This window comes from Lepus europaeus, chromosome 1 (assembly GCF_033115175.1).
Source record: "Lepus europaeus isolate LE1 chromosome 1, mLepTim1.pri, whole genome shotgun sequence".
Lineage (NCBI taxonomy): Eukaryota > Metazoa > Chordata > Mammalia > Lagomorpha > Leporidae > Lepus > Lepus europaeus.
The window spans coordinates 101,942,056-101,961,163 of NC_084827.1; the positions used below are offsets into that span (position 1 = coordinate 101,942,056).

At 42.1% G+C, this 19,108-nt stretch overlaps 1 protein-coding gene across 4 annotated transcripts in view; it reads right to left on the reverse strand.

Annotated features, from left to right (window-relative positions):
• The window catches only part of LY75 (lymphocyte antigen 75), a 155,090-nt gene that overhangs the window by 38,752 nt on the left and 97,230 nt on the right, over window positions 1-19,108 (reverse strand). The window contains exons 32-35 of one of the 4 annotated variants that reach the window (XM_062187228.1): window positions 17,974-18,123; window positions 15,506-15,628; window positions 13,157-13,324; window positions 9,857-12,062 (exon numbers count right to left, since the gene is read on the reverse strand). In XM_062187228.1, the coding sequence (XP_062043212.1) occupies window positions 11,884-12,062; window positions 13,157-13,324; window positions 15,506-15,628; window positions 17,974-18,123 (620 nt within the window). In that variant the 3' untranslated portion in view covers window positions 9,857-11,883. Of the gene's footprint in view, window positions 1-2,349; window positions 2,456-9,856; window positions 12,063-13,156; window positions 13,325-15,505; window positions 15,632-17,973; window positions 18,124-19,108 lie in introns of those variants that run through there. The other 3 variants (XM_062187225.1, XM_062187232.1, XM_062187230.1) reach the window with 3 other exon arrangements.

The window sequence follows — 19,108 nt, forward strand, 5'->3', positions numbered from 1 at the left end:
TGAACGGGCAGACGGAAGACCTCTCTCACTCTCTGTAACTCTGCCTTTCAAATAAATATTTAAAAAGATAAAAAACTAACAACAACAACAACAAAAAAAAACATGCAATGGAATCTTACTCAAGGAATTTAAAGAAAGTTTTGTCCACTGTGATTTTCAGGATCACGTAAGATCATTTTCACTAATAAACTCCAAAGTAATAAAGAACAAAAATGATGATTTCCAATTCAACACTGATTTTTTTTAAAGTAATTCCAATAAGAGCTTTTGTATTAAGATCTCGCTATTCAGGGCCAGTGATGCAATGCCAGCTTCCCATATGGGCACCATGTTCAAGCCCTGGCTGCTCTACTTCTGATCCAGCTCTCTGCTATGGCCTGGGAAAGCAGTAGAAGATGGCCCAAGTCCTTGGATCCCTGCACCCGTGTGGGAGACCCAGAAGAAGCTCCTGACTCCTGGCTTCGGACTGGCGCACCTCCAGCTGTTGCGGCCATCTGGGGAGTAAACCAGCGGATGGAAGACCTCTCTCTCTCTCTCTGCCTGTCCTTCTCTCTCTGTGTAACTCTTTCATATAAATAAATAAATCTTAAAAAAAAAAAAAGGATCTCACTATTCAGCTAATTTCATGATAACCTTAATAAAGCTCTTGACTCCTGATCTTGTCTGGATAGATTATTAGTGAGATACCATGATAAAAACATATAAGTAGTTTTTCAGCCCCTATACCATCATGCACGTGATGCCCAATGAACATCAACATCCAAAACACATGCAGTGGTACTCAAGTTTTCTAGCTGCAGTTATTTCCTCTCGTTTTGTATTAAGAGAACAAAGGGATGGAAACCAAGACAGCATGCCTGAAAAAGGTACCAGACACAGGCTTCTGATTTAATGCTTGCTCACAAAAGCCCTGTGAGTATTATATCCATTGTACTTAAGTGGAGATGAGTTGGGTAACTAGCAAGGCCAAAGCTCATGTGCTTTCTAAATTAATCTTTAAAGCCCCCTGACCAAGAGGAGGCGATTAACAGCATTAATTTATTCAATGTCTGCACTTCTTCTAAAGCCCTTAAAACGCCCATTTATCCACAATGAACTCAGAAAAGGAAAAGAACAAAACTTTCCACAGAAAAGTCTGTCTTCTGCTGCTCAAAGTAGCTTCACTGAATAAGAGGGATATCAAAAAATCTAGAAACTGGTATTTTTCCCACAAGCCTCAAGCACAAACGCATGGCAGCCAAGAGGGTAGGTCAAATAGGCACTCCCATTATAGCAGGGGAGGGAGGTTGGGGGGTGCATAAGCGGAGCGCATACCCTCCAGAAACAGCTCAGCCTGCCCAGCCTTGAGGCCAGTCCTGTCTTGGACAAAACGCAGATGCTCAGTCTAGACGGCGGGAGCAGCAGCGCGTCTTCATCCTGCTCCTCCAGTTGGCAGCAGATGGCACAACTGGTCATCATCGCGGGTCCGCAAAAGCGTCCAGGAGAGCCGCGGAGAGCGCGCAGGCACCGGGCAGGTGGTGAGCGCGCAGCCTCCACGCCCGCGCGCCCCGCAGCAGGCTTCCAGCGGGAGCGCACATCACCTGCCAGGGACGCGGGGGAAAGTGGCTTGCACAATCATTTTGTTCCAGCACGGTCTTCTTGTTGACTTTGCTCTTTAATTCCCGGAATTTTTGGATGGAAGTCTTCCCCAGAGTGCCCCCGTCATCGTTTTGACACGCGTGTGTGGAAACCCTGTTTTTGTTTTGTTTTCCATACTCACAGGAAACGCGGGTAGAACTGTTTTCCTCAGGAGTGGACATGACTAGTCGTGCAGTCTCTTCGGATGCAGCTGGCACCACACTCCCAGGATTTTCCAACCCCACGACTTGAGCGAAACCCGAGCCCTCGCCCGCTCACGTCCCTCTCGCCTCAGGCGTTATTTGGCTGAACTGCTTTCCTGGGTCCCACACTTGACCACCAACCAGGCGGACAAACACCGCCGCCTCGGCCCCACCGGAGCCCCCCGCCCCGGCCGCGCGCCCGCCCGCCCGCCCGGAGCCCTCCGGGGCCAACTCCTCGCTCCTCCAGTCACCGCCACAGGGCTCGGACACCACTGCCGCCGTGGGACTCAGCCCTCCTCTCTCCGCGCACTCAGTCCCGTTCTGGGGTCCCGCCCAGGGACGTGGTGCGAGAGAGAAAGAGGGGGCCCCGGTGCAGGCGGGCGCCCCCAGACCTCCGGGGCCCGCGGGGGCGCATTGCGCCAGCGGCCAGGAGGCGGAAGGCGGACCCCGCGCGCCCCCTCCGGCGCGAGGCAGGGGGCGACGACGGCCGCGCGCGGGCCGAGGCGCGGGCACGGCGAGGGCAGCTTACCCGCGGCGGCGACAGCAGCGAGGCCCAGCAGGAGCGTGGGCAGCGCGGCCCGGGGCATGACGGCTGCGACGGGCGCCGAGAGCGGGCGGCGGGCGGCGGCGGCGGGCCGGGGGCGGCGCTTCTCGGAAGTCCGGAGCGCGGGGCCGACCCCTCCCACCGCGGCCCCGGGCGGGCGCTGGCGCCGGGCCGAGGAGGGCGGACGCCGCTAGCGGGGCCGGGGTCTGCGGCTGGGCCAGGCGCGGGCCCTCTGGAACTTGTCTCTTCAACGTCTCTAACTTGTTATTTGAGTTGAGACAATCCCGGACTTTCTAAAAGTGTCTTAAAAACAGCGCAGTACCGTAGCCCTGCAGACCGCGTCTCTGAATATTAACATCTTATGTAACTCCGGTCCAAAGATCAAAACCGGGAAATCAGCGCTGGTGTAGCACCGCTAAACTCATCTACAGCCCACAGCACTTTTGCCGGTGGTCCCTCCTTTACGGCTTCTCCATCTCAGAAGCCAACCCAGGGTCAGTCACTGCACTGAGGTACCGAGTTTGCTCCGTCTCCTCAAACCCTGGACGTGTCCCTGTCACTCTTTGGCTTTCATGACTAAACACGACGGAAGGGTGCTGGCCGGTGGTAGTGTCGCGTGCCCCTCAGTTTGAGGGTGTCTGATATTTCCTCCGGATCGGATTCGGGTCATGCTTTTCTGGCCACAGGGCCACAGAAGCCATGTGCCCGGTGCATAAGAGACGCCTTGTCATTACGTCTCATCTCTGGTGACATTGTGTCTGGCCACCAGAAACTCCCTTCTCGACCATTCCTCTTAGGACTCTGTCCCCAGCTCCTGGATTTGGTGAGTAGAATAGTCATGGTAATTTGGAAGATTTTTGAATTTGAATGGTTGTACTTTTTAGTGCTTTATGTAAAATACTATTTAATATCTTAATTTATTCTGAAAAAGGTGATCATGATCACAGCAAAAAAAAAAAAAAAAAAAAAAAGTCTTTATGAACCATACAACTGTAACCTAGCCCCTGAGAGCCTCTGGAACCAGACAAGAGATAAGCTTAGGCCGGCGCCGTAGCTCAACAGGCTAATCCTCTGCCTTGTGGCGCCGGCACACCGAGTTCTAGTCCCGGTCGGGGCACCGGATTCTGTCCCAGTTGCCCCTCTTCCAGGCCAGCTCTCTGCTGTGGCCCGGGAGTGCAATGGAGGATGGCCCAAGTACTTGGGCCCTGCACCTGCATGGGAGACCAGAAGAAGCACCTGGCTCCTGCCATCGGATCAGCGCACCGCGCCGGCCACGGTGGCCATTGGAGGGTGAACCAACGGCAAAAGGAAGACCTTTCTGTCTATCTCTCTCTCTCACTGTCCACTCTGCCTGTCAAAAAAAAAAAAAAAAAAAGAGAGAGAGAGACAAAGCTTGGCTTGTTTTAGCTTCATGCCATTGGCAAGAGTTCCATCAAATCTAGTCTAAACACAAGAATACAATGACCCAATTAACAAATGGGCAATCTGAACAGATATCTCAAAAAGGAAGATATATAGATGGGAAATCATAGGAAAAGATGCTCAACATTGTATGTCTTTAGGGAACTGCAAATTAAAGATGAAATAACACTACATATCTATCAAAATGATCCAAAACTCAGATACTGACAATGCACGGTGGTGAAGATGTGGAACAATAAGAACTCTTGTTCATGGCTGGCTGGAATGCAGCATGATTGGGCTACTGTGGAGAACAGTTTGGCTGCTTTGTAAACAAAAAAGTAAACATTCTCTTTAAAATTTTACTTAGTTGTTTATTTGAAAGGCAGAATGAGAGAGAGTGAGAGAGAGAATGAGAATCTGATCCACTGATTCAAATTCCAAATGCCCACAACAGCCAGGAATGTTTCAGGATGAAACTAGTAGCTGGGAATGCTGATTCTCCCACATGAGTGCCAGGTATTTGAACCATCACTGTTGCCTCCCAGGGTGCATATTAGCAGGAAACTGGATCAGAAGCAGAGGCAGGACTCAAACTGCAGCCCCGAGATATGGGATGGAGGCATCCGCAGTGGCAGCTTGATGGCTTTGTCACAGTCCTCACCTCTAAAATTAACCATATTCTCATCATATGATCCAGCAATCTGACTCCTTAGTATTGCATAAATGGAGTCAAAAACTTACACGCACAGAAAAACTGCTTTACAGCAGTTTTTATTCATAATTGCCAAAACCTGGAAACACCAAGACTACCTTCAACAAGTGAAGGACAAACTGTGGTACCTCTATGTAGGGAAATATTACTCAGTGCTAAAAATAAATGAGCTATCGAGCCAATAAGAGACACATCTAAGTGAAAGCAGCCAGTCTGAAAAGATTTTATAATGTATGATTCTAACTATATGACATTTCAGAAAAGGGAAAACTATGACAGTAAAAACACAAGTGATTGCCAGGGGTTGGGAACAAAAAAGAAGGGAGGGATGAACAGGTGGAGCAGAGTATATTATTCCAGCAATGAAATTATTCTGTACGGTCCTGTAATGGTGGCTGTGTATCACTATACACTGACTGTACAAAACAGATGAGCTCTAGTGTAAACTCTGGGCTTAGAGTAATAATGATGTATTGTTATTGGCTCGTAGTACATTAACAAATGCACCATGCTAATGTTGGATGTTAATAATAGGGGAAGCTGGGGCTGCATGTGTAAGCAGGTACATCGGAACTCTCTTTACTTTCTGCTCAATTTTTCTATAAACTAAAGTTTTCTAAAACTGCTCAAAGATTAGTCTCTAACACTCTAACTCTTTTGAATGTGTTCAAACCCTTTCTGTGTCTTTGACAGTCTAAAATGGAAATGTGACCAACAGGGTCTATATAATGAGAGTTGCAGAGTGGTAGAGGTGGTGGGAGCATCTTCATTTGTTGATAAGCAAACTGGGACACACAGAAGGAATGTGACTTACTCATGGGCACACAGTAAATGCCAAAAAAAAAAAGAAAGAAAGAAAGAAAGAAAAAAGAACCATAGCCCAGGTCTTCTGCTGGACTCTCCCAGAGTCCAGTTTTATGGTCTTGTTCATGTATTTCCATTCTTCCTTTCAAACTTTCAACAATGAGTTTACATACTAAACCCAGACCCAAAGTGAATCCTTGCAAAGGTACTTTTTGTTTATAAACAAAGATTGTGACAGCTTAGTTCTCCTTTGCCTTGCCAACTATACAAATAAAATGACCAGTTCCATGCAGTTGAGAAAGTCTTCTTCATCCCTACTTCACGCACCAAACTATATTTTATTAATGTGTTTTACATCGTGTTAAACTATTTCTCAGGTTTACCATAGAATTGGCACCCTAACGCATCAATCTTCTTCAGGCAAATGCCCCACTTCAACAGTGTTATTTTTCTAAGTCATGTGAACTAAGGAGAAGTCTATTTTTTCCATTGTTAATCTGGTGCCTGTGGACTCTTTTTTTATGCTAAGATGCTAAAACACGCTACTTACCCTCCATATGGGATAATGGGATACTAAAAGCTCATGATACTCCTCTTTCCAATCACAGGTCAGACCTTAGATTTTCACTTCACTCTTGCTCCAACTTGCTTTGGTCTCATTCCAGCCTCCAGCCCCTTGACTTCATTTTCCCCAGCCTTTTGTTCTCCCTTCTCAGTCCAGCCTGGAAGCTTCCATCCCTCTCTCTCTCCAGGGCACCCAGCAGACCAGCCCTGAGCCTGGAGTCTCTTCTTGCTTCTTCACAGTCTACTTTCCTCAACTTTACTGATGTGTAGAGGAAATCAATGAATTCTCCTGATGGTTGTCACTACAAATATACAGCTCTTCATTTCATCTGGGCCCTGGTGTACCTCTTCTGTGACCCTCTTACTTAATTTAATCTTGTTTATTGCGCTTACCTATTCCTCTCATTGGACAATTCACTTTTTTTTTTTTTTTTTTTTTTTGACAGGCAGAGTGGATAGTGAGAGAGAGAGAGAGACAGAGAAAGGTCTTCCTTTTTGCCGTTGGTTCACCCTCCAATGGCCGCTGTGGCCGGCACATCTCGCTGATCTGAAGCCAGGAGCCAGGTGCTTCTCCTGGTCTCCCATGCGGGTGCAGGGCCAAGCACTTGGGCCATCCTCCACTGCCTTCCCGGGCCATAGCAGAGAGCTGGCCTGGAAGAGAGGCAACCGGGATAGAATCCGGTGCCCCGACCGGGACTAGAACCCGGTGTGCCGGCGCCTCAAGGCGGAGGATTAGCCTGTTAAGCCACGGCGCTGGCCAAGACAATTCACTTTTATTACTCTTTTTGAGCTGAGACCCTGTCACTTGGCTTTGTCTTTCTCAACAGAAGACCTCACCTTCTGCTCCACAAGAAAAGTGGGACCCTTGGGCATAAATAAATGTTTTCAAATACTGATCTGCTCTCCTTTCTCTTTCAGGCAGGTCATCCTTTAGTGGCTTCACACAGGAAGGCGAACTTCCCCATCCCATGCAAGCCTGAGTTCCTTTTTCTGTGGACTTGAAACTAACCCCTTGTCTCATCTTCCTCCACTAAAGACGCCCTGTCTGCCCTGATTCATCAACTTCTCCCCACTGCTTGCTCTTATTGTTTTTCCTCTCAGTTTCTAAACCTTTAAGCCTCTTTCCTCCCTCTTTTGGGGAAACACCCTTCATCAGTGCCCCTTTTCCCTCCGGAGGTGACCCCATTCCACCCCCTCCTTCCCTCTCCACATCCTCCTCCAAATCTCACATTCCCCATGTTCATAATTCTTTTGTTTTTTGGCTCACTCCCATCTGGATTCTGGCTGCTCTGCGCTGCTGCACTCTCACTAGCTGAGATAACCAGTGGTTTCCTAATTTCTAGAGCGCAGTTTTATCTGAGATTTTACCTCTCTATTGTTAAGCAGTGAGATCAATCTTGACTTGAGCCTATATGGCTTCAAAAGGGCATTTGGCCAAGGAACCAAGGCCCCAAGATTTCTTAGCTTTGGTGATCACCAAGCCTTTATGTAAGATCTTTGAGAAAGGCCCTTGGGCTTAGCATTGCTGAACACATCTTTGGTCTGAGAGAGCGAGGCCAAGATGACTTTAGAGCCAAACAGGGGGAGTTCTCCTCTGTGTATCTCAGCTCCCCTGTGTCCAGGAGGCAGGAAACAGATGAAAGAGAAAGGCCACTAAAGTGAGAGGTGTTACAAATAATGGAGGGGGGATTAAGAAAACCTGAAAATGGACATTGGCAAAAACCTGCTTTGTGAGGCATCTGACATTGAATTGGCAGTATGGCTGGATTTGGGAGAAGGGAAAGGGGATTTGACAATGACTTCTGACTCCTAGCTTGGGAGACAAGGAAGATGCAGTTTCTTCCTAATAAGAGAATAAAAGAAGAAGTGGTAGTGGTAATAGGAAATAAACTTATCAAGTTCTGCTTGTGACTAATTTGGCTTGAGAGAAACAAGAAGTACATGTTTGTACCCTAAATTTGTTGAGATGTAGATATGGTTTACAGTTTAATTTAATTTACAATATATAGGGAATTAGAGATAACACCACAGATAATAAGATCTAGTCAAAAAGACTTTGAGAACTGGTCAGAATTTGTCTTCTGAAGAAAGATAAAGTGTTGACCAATGAATAACAATTAGATCTTTGCTTTTATAAGAGGTTTTTAGGACTAAATGAGCCAAAGTGAAAGGAATCTGAACTTCTATCTCCAGAAAAATAATCTCAGAAGTGGGGGGAAAATTGGGGTTACTAAGACTGCAGTATCCACTTTTAGGAGAAAATACCCAAAATTATGAAAATATCTAGTCTTAGGATCAAGGATGGGGACAGGCAATTGGGGAGGAAGGAAAAAGATGAGTGATTATTGGTACCACTTCTATATTTGTCCCTATACTTCATCATTAGGTCTACTTGCCATTTTGTCTTTTAAAAAAATGTTGTATATATAATTAGAGTACAAATAAATTTAAAATTTTATTTATTTTCATTTTCTTTGAAAGGCACACATACACATACATACACAGCCAGAGAGAGAGACTGAGAGAGAATATCATTCATCTGCCAGTTCACTCTCCAAATCCCCATAACAGCCGGGCCAAAGCCAGAAACCCAAAACTCCATCTGTGTGCTTGATGGAGGTAGCAGGGGCCCAAGCACTTGAGCCATCATCTATTGCCTTCCAGGAATCATCAGCAAGAAACTAGATCAGAAGCAGAGTAGCTGGTGCTCAATCTGACACTCTTATATGAGATTCGGGAATCCCTAGCACCAATTTATCCTACTGGGCCACAATGCCCAGCCCTGCTGCCTTGTTTTAAGCGATGAATTCTGTCAATGTGAAATAGCTGGATTAGTTAGGAAAAACAGAAATGGGCTGTCTCTAGTTCTCCTGACACATCTGGAACAGGGGAAATGAGGACAGAAAAACACTATGAGAAATTCTGAACAGGCTGAGAGGCACTCTCATGTCCAATGGATAGTTGGAAGTATGATCCTAGAACTGTATGTCTGAACTATGAGTGTAGAAATGGTTGTTGAATGCCTTGGAAGGGATGTGAAAGGGTGGACATATCTTCTAAGAGGAGCATGAAGAATGAGAAAAAAGTAGAACCTAGATGGGACCCATGCTGAACCTGATATATTGAGCAACAGGAATCTGGAAAGGAAACTACAATCAAACATTCAACAATGTAGGGATGATAATAGTTATTCTTTAAAGAATGCACACAGTGGACACTGGGTGGGATGCTTGCATTCCATTTTGGAGTGCTTGCCTTCTAGTCCAGGCTCTATTCCTTATTCCAGCCTCCTGTTATACACCTTGGCAGGCAGCAGGTGATAGCTCAAGTAATTGGCCCTGCCACCTATGTGTAGCAGACCCAGATGCAGTTCCTAGCTCCTGGCTTCAGCCTGACACACCCCTGGCTGTTGTGGGCATTTGGGGAATGAGACAGCAGATGGGATATTTCGCTCTTTCTGTTTCTCTGTCTCTCAAATAAATTTTTTTAAATAAACACAAACTCTCTAAACAATGTTCTACTTATAATAGCTGGGCACTTTATTTCTTGTTACACTGTATGCCTAAAATAATGAAGCCCAATCCAGAGGTTTTTTTTCAATAAGGATCAACAGCAACATGTTTACTTAAAAGATAAAACTTTACATCTTAATGACTAAAATTTTACAGATCACAGGGCAAAAGAACTAGTCTAACAAATTCAATGAAAAATACTTAAGGGAATTGTAGGCTACCTTAAAGCTATCTTAGAAAATTATTTACAACTTTATGGTAGTATAAAAACTAAATTTAAAATAAAGCTATGAATTTTATAGAAAAATATTCTAAAGTACAAATATAAACACTGAATAAAGCATTCATCATGTCCAGTTGGTATTATTATTATTATTAACTGTTATTTAGTAAATTTAAATTTCCAAAGTACAGTTTATGGATTACAATGGCTTCTTCCCCCCCATAACTTCCCTCCCACCCGCACCCCTCCCAACTCCCGCTCCCTCTCCCATTCTATTCACATCAAGATTCATTTTCAATTCTCTTTATATACAGAAGATCCATTTAGTATATGTTAAGTAAAGATTTCATCAGTTTGCACCCATACAGAATATAAAGTGTAAAATACTGTTTGAGTATTAGTTATAGCATTAATTCACATTGAACAACACATAAAGGACAGAGATCCTACATGAGGAGTAAGTGCACAGTGACTCCTGTTGTTGACTTAACAAATTGACACTCTTGTTTATGGCGTCAGTAATCTCCCTAGGCTCTAGTCATGAGTTGCCAAGGCTATGGAAGCCTTTTGAGTTCACCAACTTCGATCTTATTTAGACAAGGTCATAGTCAAAGTGGAAGTTCTCTCTTCCCTTCAGAGAAAGTTACCTCCTTCTTTGATGGCCCATTCTTTCTACTGGGATCTCACTCGCAGAGATCTTTCATTTAGGTTTTTTTGTTTTTGTTTTTTTTTGTTTTTTTTCCAGAGTGTCTTGGCTTTCCATGCCTAAAATACTCTCATGGGCTCTTGAGCCAGATCCAAATGCCTTAAGGGCTGATTCTGAGGCCAGAGTGCTGTTTAGGACATCTGCCATTCTATGAGTCTGCTGTGCATCCCGCTTCCCATGTTGGATTATTCTCTCCCTTTTTTATTCTACCAGTTAGTATTAGCAGACGCTAGTCTTGTTTATGTGATCCCTTTGACTTTTAGACCTATCATTATGATCAATTGTGAACTGAAATTGATCACTTGGACTAGTGAGATGGCATTGGTACATGCCACCTTGATGGGATTGTATTGGAATCCCCTGGCACATTTCTAACTCCACCATTTGGGGCAACTCAGCTTGAGCATATCCCAAATTGTACATCTCCTCCCTTATTATTATTATTAAGAATATATTCTAGGTGGTAAAATTTAAAGTGATAATTACAAAACAATGTTTTATTTTTCATAATTTAAAATATTTTAGTAGTAACTTCAGGGCTTAGAGATTTATTGTAAAAAATCTCATTTTTACAAGTGCAAGTTACATAAACAATTTCCTTCATGGACTGCTCTCCTGTTTATTTCATGTAAAAAGGCAACAAAGTAATAAAAACATTTTGGTCAAAAGTTGGCAGGTTGTGTCAAGTGAGGATACTTCAAAAAGTTTGTGGACAATAGCATTGAAAATTATGCTTATTTTGATGCCAAAAATTTTTTTAAATCCATTCACAAAACATGCATAATTTTTTCATAATAGGCATTTTCCACAAACTTTTTGAAATCCTTGCATATAAATTGTGAGCTTTTCAAACATTCTTATCCTCATTGAATCTCTTTAGAAAACAAATACTCATATGTCCGACATCAGAAAAGACAAAATACACTACTACAGGGTACCTAAGCAAGCTAACAATAATATACTCACTTTAAATATGTAAAAGTTGTTTTATTATGAATTATGGATAAAAATATTTGCCTTTAGATTACACTGGTATAAAATATCTTTGGAATAGTATAAGAAGCAATAGTATAAGACATCATTTTCCTAAACAAAAGGAAAATGTTATTGTTCAATAATTTTCCCCAAATGCTACAAATGGCTTTTTTTTGAAACAAAATCAATATTATTTACAGTTGGGCTTTTATCTTGAGGTTCTAAGTTTGCATTTGGCCAGATGCTCTTAAAATTAGAAGGTAGTTGGATAACCTAGTACTTATGCCTGTTTAAATTTTCCACGACATGTTGAAAATGTTACTAAAGTATATCATCCTGGTTACCACCACATACTCACAGAGAAGATGCACGTTAGACTTATTACCCTACAAAGCATTCAGACTTTAGTTCCAGCTTGAGACCTGTTTTCTATTTAAGTAGAGTTTGTAAACATGGCATTTGGTGGCCAGTTGCTTGTGGATACCAGCACAGCAACTGAACCACTGAAGAGTACTTCAGACTTGTACTTTGGAGCAGAGTAAATACTGACACTGGGACACTTTTAAGTGGCTCATTTTTTCTTACACATTAGTGCAAATTAGCAAACTTCCAGAAGAATTTAGTCATGGAAAGAAGGAAGCACAATCTCCTCTTCATTCATTCCTTGTTCATACCGAACTGATGAGAAGCCTCTCCAGTGGAAACGGTTTCTTAGGAAGAGGAACCAAATCAGTCCGCTGACAAGCACTAGGACACCGAGCACAGCAAATGTGATGGCTATTCCTCTGTAGTCAGGGCCTGGAACGGGGAAAGGTTTGGCATTGGAAGGGAGAATGCAAAAGTAATCATTATTATTAATTTCATACATGAAGCGTGTGACACAGCCTTAAGCTGTGTACAAATTAGATACAATGAAAAGGGATTGCTTCATAGCTTCAAAATCATCATCAAATACCCAAGTGCTTTCTTTTCGAATTAAAATGTTTTCCTTTCCATTAAAATTCTCTTCACTGCCTTAAGAATTTTCCTCCAAATAAATTAAAGCATTTTCATTATTCTCAGTTGTCCTTCCAACATGCTTTTGGGACTATCACTTTTTGAATATTACTCCTAACTTGATAGCAAATTGCTTAAAGCTGTAAATGTCTTTGACTTGGCTAGGGACAAATAGAGTATTATTTGCTTTAAAATGATTTAAGCCCTTGGATGACATAATTTAGTCCTGAGCTATCCAAATGCAAACACGGTCCCATCTCTTTCTCTGCATTTTGCACAGATGCACTGTGACTTAACACCTCTGAGCTGATCTCCCTTCTCTATGTCAGCTGCACACTAGGCATCTCCACATGGTTCTCTCATATCCACATGGACAAAACAGAACTCTTGAAATACACCACTCTAACCCCCTACTTTTTCCAGTTGCTTTTCATGCCTCTCAGGAAAAAACCAGAACTCTTGATTTTGCATCAAAAACTGTGTAGCTAGCAGCTGCCCACCTTCCTGCTCTTCCTTCAGCTCTCAGTAAGCTCCATCTACTAAAGGTTATCTGCGCCAACTGGTACCTCCACCTGTCCCTAATCTTTATTTAGATGACCTTTCAGTTTTCAGCTTCAGTATTTTCTGCTCTTATACATCTTCCCTAATAACTTAATCTAGAATAGTCAGAAAAGAACTATCCAAAGTTTAGATTGTTGAATAGTTTCATTTGGGAGCTTTGGACATCTTCTACGTTTACTGTCTCTTGCAGTATAATTTTTATGCAGGTGTTTGGATACACTTTCAGGACTAAAGACTTCAGGGCCAAGTACAGTATTCTGCATATAAGTGGACTGCACATTTATTTCCTGACCTGTTCTGCAAGAAGCTTTCTTCAGGACAGGTTACATACTTACTCAGAGGAACTCGGCAGACCACTCTTCCATAGCCAGGAGAACATTCAACTTTTTTCCAAGTTTCATTTGAAGCTAACAAAATGCTACATTTTCCACCATCACTATTGCTTTTATTTTCCCACTTGACAAACGTCACTTCTGATCCATCCAACCAATTCCAGGATTGATCTGAACAAACAAATTAAATACTACTATATCTATTGCCACAAAACTACTAAATTTTACTTAGAACTGTACTGTCCAATATGATAGCCATTATCCAAAATGAAATTCCTTAAAAAGGGAAAAAAGTTTAAATAAGTACTCAGTTCTTTAGTTGCACTCGTCATATTTCAAGTGGTCAAGAGTCATGTGTTGGGGGATGGTGTTGTGATATGGCGGGTTATGTGCCAGCATTCCACATGGGCACCCGTTTGAGTTCCATCTGCTGTACTTCTGATCCAGATCTCTGTTAAAGCACCTGGGAATGCAGCAGAGGATGGCCCAAGTGCTTGGGCTCCTGCATCCATGTGGGAGACCCAGAAGAAACTCCTAACTCCTAGTTTTGGCCGTTGTGCCCATTTTGGAAGTGAACCAGTGGATGGAAGGTATCTCTCATCTCTCATCTCTCTCCCCCCAACCCCCCGCCCTGTAACTCTGCCTTTCAAATAAGTAAATCTTTTTTTTTTTTTTTAAAAAGACGTGGTTGGCACTGTGGCATAGTGGGTAAAGCTGCCTGCAGTGCTGGCATCCCATATGGGTGCCAGTTTGAGCCCCAGCTGCTGCATTTCCAATCCAGCTCTCTGCTATAGCCTGGGAAAACAGTAGAAGATGGCCCAAGTCCTTGGGCCCCTGCACCCATGTGGGAGACTTGGAAGAAGTTCCTGGCTCCTGGCTTTGGATCGGTGCAGCTCCAGCCATTGTGGTCAATTGGGGAATGAACCAACGGATAGAAGACTCTCTCTCTCTCCTTCTCTCTTTTTGTAACTCTGACTTTAAGATAAATAAATAAATAAATCTTTTTTAAAAAAAAGTCACATGTAGCTAGTCATTATTATATTGGACAGGGTAAATATAGAACATTTCTTTCTTTGCACAAAATTCTGCTGCACAGCACTGACATAGAACATAGTATTTCAATTCAAGTGAGGATTACAAAAGATAGATTTTTTTTTTTTATTTGACAGGTAGAGTTACAGACAGTGAGAGGTCTTCCTTCCTTTGGTTCACTCCCCAAATGGCCACCATGGTCCCCGCTGTGCCAATCCGAAGTCAGGAGCCAGATGCTTCTCCTGGTCTCCCATGCAGGTGCAGGGCCCAAGCACTTGGGCCATCCTCCACTGCCCTCCTGGGCCACAGCAGAGAGCTGGACTGGAAGAGGAGCAACCGAGACTAGAACCTGGTGTCCATATGGGATGCCAGTGCCACAGGCGGAGGATTAACCAAATGAGCCATGGCACTAGCCCTACAGGGATAGATTTTTAAGGACTTGCTCTTTCTTCTCCATTTAAAAGACTCATATAATTAGATATACTGGCAGAACAAGAAGGGTCTAGAGTGGCCCAGGAAGGTAAGCCCCCATCCCTCCATGGCTCCATTTTTGTTTTCTGGTTGAGACGGCACCACCTTGTGGTGATAGAATAAGCGCAATTTTTAATTCATTCAGTTGGCCAAATTCAAACTCAATCATTTTTGACAAGTCTATAACATTTTAGAATTAATATTTAAATTATTTAAATTAAATTTTGTACAAAATATAAAATATTTCCCACTCTTCTATCAAATTTATACTCAAATTCATTATCAATTCCAAGTTCAGTCTAATATCTATTATTGCTTACTGGAAAATTTTCCCATAAATTCCCTTTGAGTTAATTTCCTGTGATTTAACTAAGCTTGTTTACAAAAAAGCTCTACTAAGGCTTAATTTTTATCTGTGGTAAAAATATTTTGAGAGATAAAGGGATGACAAGAAGGTAACTTTTCAAATAATAGAATTATGAGCTACAACTATGGGGTGACAGCCATGAGAGCTGTAAGGGAAGTCAGTCATGGGTTTCTTGTGGGTAGACAGGCAAGAGAGACATTTTCGGAAGAGGAAAAAAATCCTGGGGTTGATCCAAAGATCTTAGAAATAAACCCCTCCAACAATTCCAATGGACTTATCCTGATTTCCTATTTCATTAGTGGTCTCTAGCATCACTAATAAGTTTATACTCACTTAAAATTGATAGACTTCTAGAACAGCTGGTAGAGTTGGTGAAGCTATCAGTAAGAGCAGACAACTACCTGACATTCTTCAGTAGGACTGACTTGGTGTTTGGGACAAGTCTGAATTCTTTTAACTGTGCACACTAATGTGTCGCTTACCAGCAGAACTCTGGGATAATCCAAGCCAGACTCTCATGGTAATATTATTATTTTCCCTCATCAGTCTGCTCACAAATTTATTCTCCTCTTCATCCTCTATGGTAACAATAGTTGCAGAATGATCTGCTGGAGGAAAACAAACCAATTAATTAGCTTTATGAAAACTAGGAAAGTTATTTATTCTTAATGAGCCACATGGAAAAAATATTATGAACAGAATCATTCAGAAATTCAAGCTTTACACAGCGTCTGCTTTTAAAGACTGGCATTCATACCAAAATTTTAAAAGTACTTCCAAAAAAAAGTTAGAAATATTTCCAGGTTAAAACTTTATATAAAGAAATTCCCTGCTTTTTTTCAAAATATTTATCTGGCAATAGTTTTGGATCTTGGCACTGCCTAAGCGTGAGACCTCTGTGCTTGAAAAGTTAGTCATAATAAAAGAGAATATGTGATGAAAAAGTGTATCTTAAGGATTTTCAGTACTCTCACTTCAACAGCTCTTTTTTGTCTAACTACTTAGTTTTAAACCTGTGATGGTAAATGAAAATAAAAGCCAATAGGGGCTGACGCCGTGGCTCACTAGGCTAATCCTCTACCTGCGGCGCCAGCACCCCGGGTTCTAGTCCCAGTCGGGGCTCCGGATTCTGTCCCGGCTGCTCCTTTTCCAGTCAAACTCTCTGCTGTGGCCTGGGAAGGCAGTGGAGGATGGCCTAGGTCCTTGGGCCCTGCACCCGCATGGGAGACCAGGAGGAAGCACCTGGCTCCTGGCTTCGAATCAGCAACGCACCGGCCGTGGCGGCCACTTGGGGGGTGAACCAATGGAAAAAGGAAGACCTTTCTCTCTGTCTCTCTCTCTCTCTCACTGTCTAACTCTGCCTGTCAAAAAATAAATTTTAAAAAGCCAATAGGTTTGGGATGCCCTCCTTTTAGTATTAACTTACACATAAATAAACTTGGTTAGGACCATTGTAAGTTCCTTAAGATAGTATGGAATTGAGTGAGTGAGTGAGTGTTCTTGGAGTTCGCTAGGTAAATCTAGAGAAAATACGGATTTTCACCAGAATGAGATATATAATAGAAATAAAATAATAACTAGACTTGGAAGACAATCACAGGTGGAATCAAATAGTCTTCAACTGCAAAAAGTTTAGCCTTATTTGAACCGTCATTTTTGTGGTGTGGGGCATCTTCCAGACCACCACCGTGCAGATGCTTTCTATAAACCTTGTTTAATATCATACAACCCTACAGGGGATGGTATCATCACTGTCTTACAGTTGAGGAAAACAGAAACTCAAGTGTGTTAGTAAGTTGTTCATTTATATAGCTAGCCAGTTACAGAAACGGAAAGTCAAGCTCAACCTTTCTAATAAGATTTTGAGAGCTCACTATTTGCAGGGCACAGTGTCCAGTATCTGTTTTCATTACAACATCCCAGCCTCCACCAACCTTGGAAGGAAGGGCTCTTTTCATTCTCATGGTTCAGATGAGAAAAGCAAAATAATTATGTAAATGTCATTTTGCTAGGACCTGTGGGGACTGGTATTTGAACCCAGACCTTCCTGCTTCAAAGGTTTCAGTGTTTAATCCATATACTGTATTTATAACAAACCTTTCTATTTGCTCTTTTAGGAGGAACATACATATGTGTGGCCATCATGGGAGCATAGGCATAACACACAACAGTTCCCACTGTGTAGTTCTGCAATAACTAGGACACTTTAATCACACTTAGCAAAATAAATAAATGGCATCTGTCTGGCTAAACTACTAGCTGAGGAGGCAGGTGAACAATTTGGGTCTCTGAAATACTCTAGATGGGTTGTTTAGAGGTCACTTTATAGTTTGGCTATAGGAGACATTTATCATGGGCCAGAGCCAATCACTGCTGCTTTCTCTAAAACAGTAAAATCTGAAGACAAAAAGCCTGGTCCCTTTTGATGTCCAGAGGATATGGGTTAATTTCATGCAGAAACCTTAGTGCCCATGCTTTTTTAATTTTGTTGCCTTGGTTAGGCTAAGATTACTGATCAGTAACTAGGTAATGAAAATCTGTATTTTATTTATACTATTTAGCTAACTTTATAAAAATTTTACCTCATCATTTAGGCATATCTAGCTATATTTAAAGCCATTTCAATTCATTTGTCAGTATTTTTACTTAACAGTTCACTTAGCTTCTTCTGTGATACTTCTTCCCCCTTTCATTCTCCATGTACTTATTCTTACAGTAATAACTTTTAACAGCTATCCCAAAATTCCACTGAGCTCCTTTGTCATAAAATACTTAACTATTTCTACAGTGGGTGATTACCATTGGGAAATTAGATTATAAAACTATTATAAAGAGTGAGTGCTTTAAAAATATTTTCAAAATTCAATCATTATTTCAGATTATTTCTTTAGGAAGCATTTCTAAGAAGTAAATCATTGAGTCAAAGAAAAATCAATGAATTTTAACTCACCCAGTTCTGAACACAACTGCTTGGCCTCTGAGAAACTGTGCAGTGCCTGGTCAGAAGTGTAACAGTGATCCTTGTATTGGATCCACTGTGATGCATTCTCTTTTTCCACTGGACATCTTGGTGAGTATGTATAAGAGGACAGCTCTTTAGCTATAAAAAGTTAGACACAGCTGTAATAATGCACAGAAAAATGACTACCTTCCCAAATATCATTAAATACTCTTATTTGAAACTCTTGCTTTTTTGGGTAAAGAGCACTTCACTCACTACATAACCAGAGAAAGACACAGCCCATACAGTCTCTTTACGATCTAAGAATATCATTCTAAAAACGAGACAATATTCAGACTAAAGTTAAAAACAAATATAAAGAGAGACAGAAAAAGAAGCAAAGACCAGTCAGGTAGACCTGAAAGTACTCTGAAATAATAACTAAAATTATTTCTCTGGATTCCCTTTTATTCTGAAAGTTTAAATCAGTTTCACCTAGACATACAAGATGCCATTTTTAAAGATTTTACCTTCAAGCAGAATATTGTTCATTTGTTTTACAAAGTGCACTATATTAACAAACCAAAATCTCTCACAAACAAATACAGAATAGGTATGGCTTCTTAAAAATGCCCTGGTTCCTACTGAAATTGATAAATTTTAACTGTGCTGAGTAACACAAGAAGCCTGCATGATGAAGCTTGTGTCTCCTGACACCTGTTATTAATTCCAGCAGAAGCGCATCCAAGAACTGGAAAGTAAATTGCCAGCATCCTAATGGTGAGGTACAGGTGATCTGACTCAAAGGTCCATATGCCCATCAGGAACTGAAGACTCTTCTGCTCTATTCTCCTGGTCTCAGTTTTGTGGAGCACTTGCTTGTGGTCTCTATGATTCTAGAAGGATGGCTGCTGCCATTTCATTCTTCCCTGAGAGACTTTTCTAGTGATCCGTAATTCCTCCTCCTATGACTGCCTTCTGTTAGAAGTCAGGTTTGGTCTTTTCACAGTTCAGTTATTTGATTGGCTCTTGACTCCATTCTTTCCACAACCAATTTGACCTCTATGTCTTTCTTTAGTTTAGCAGCTGATGCCTACCTAAGTTTCCCAGCTGCTGCTGATCAAAACTTATTTTCTGGGCGGAT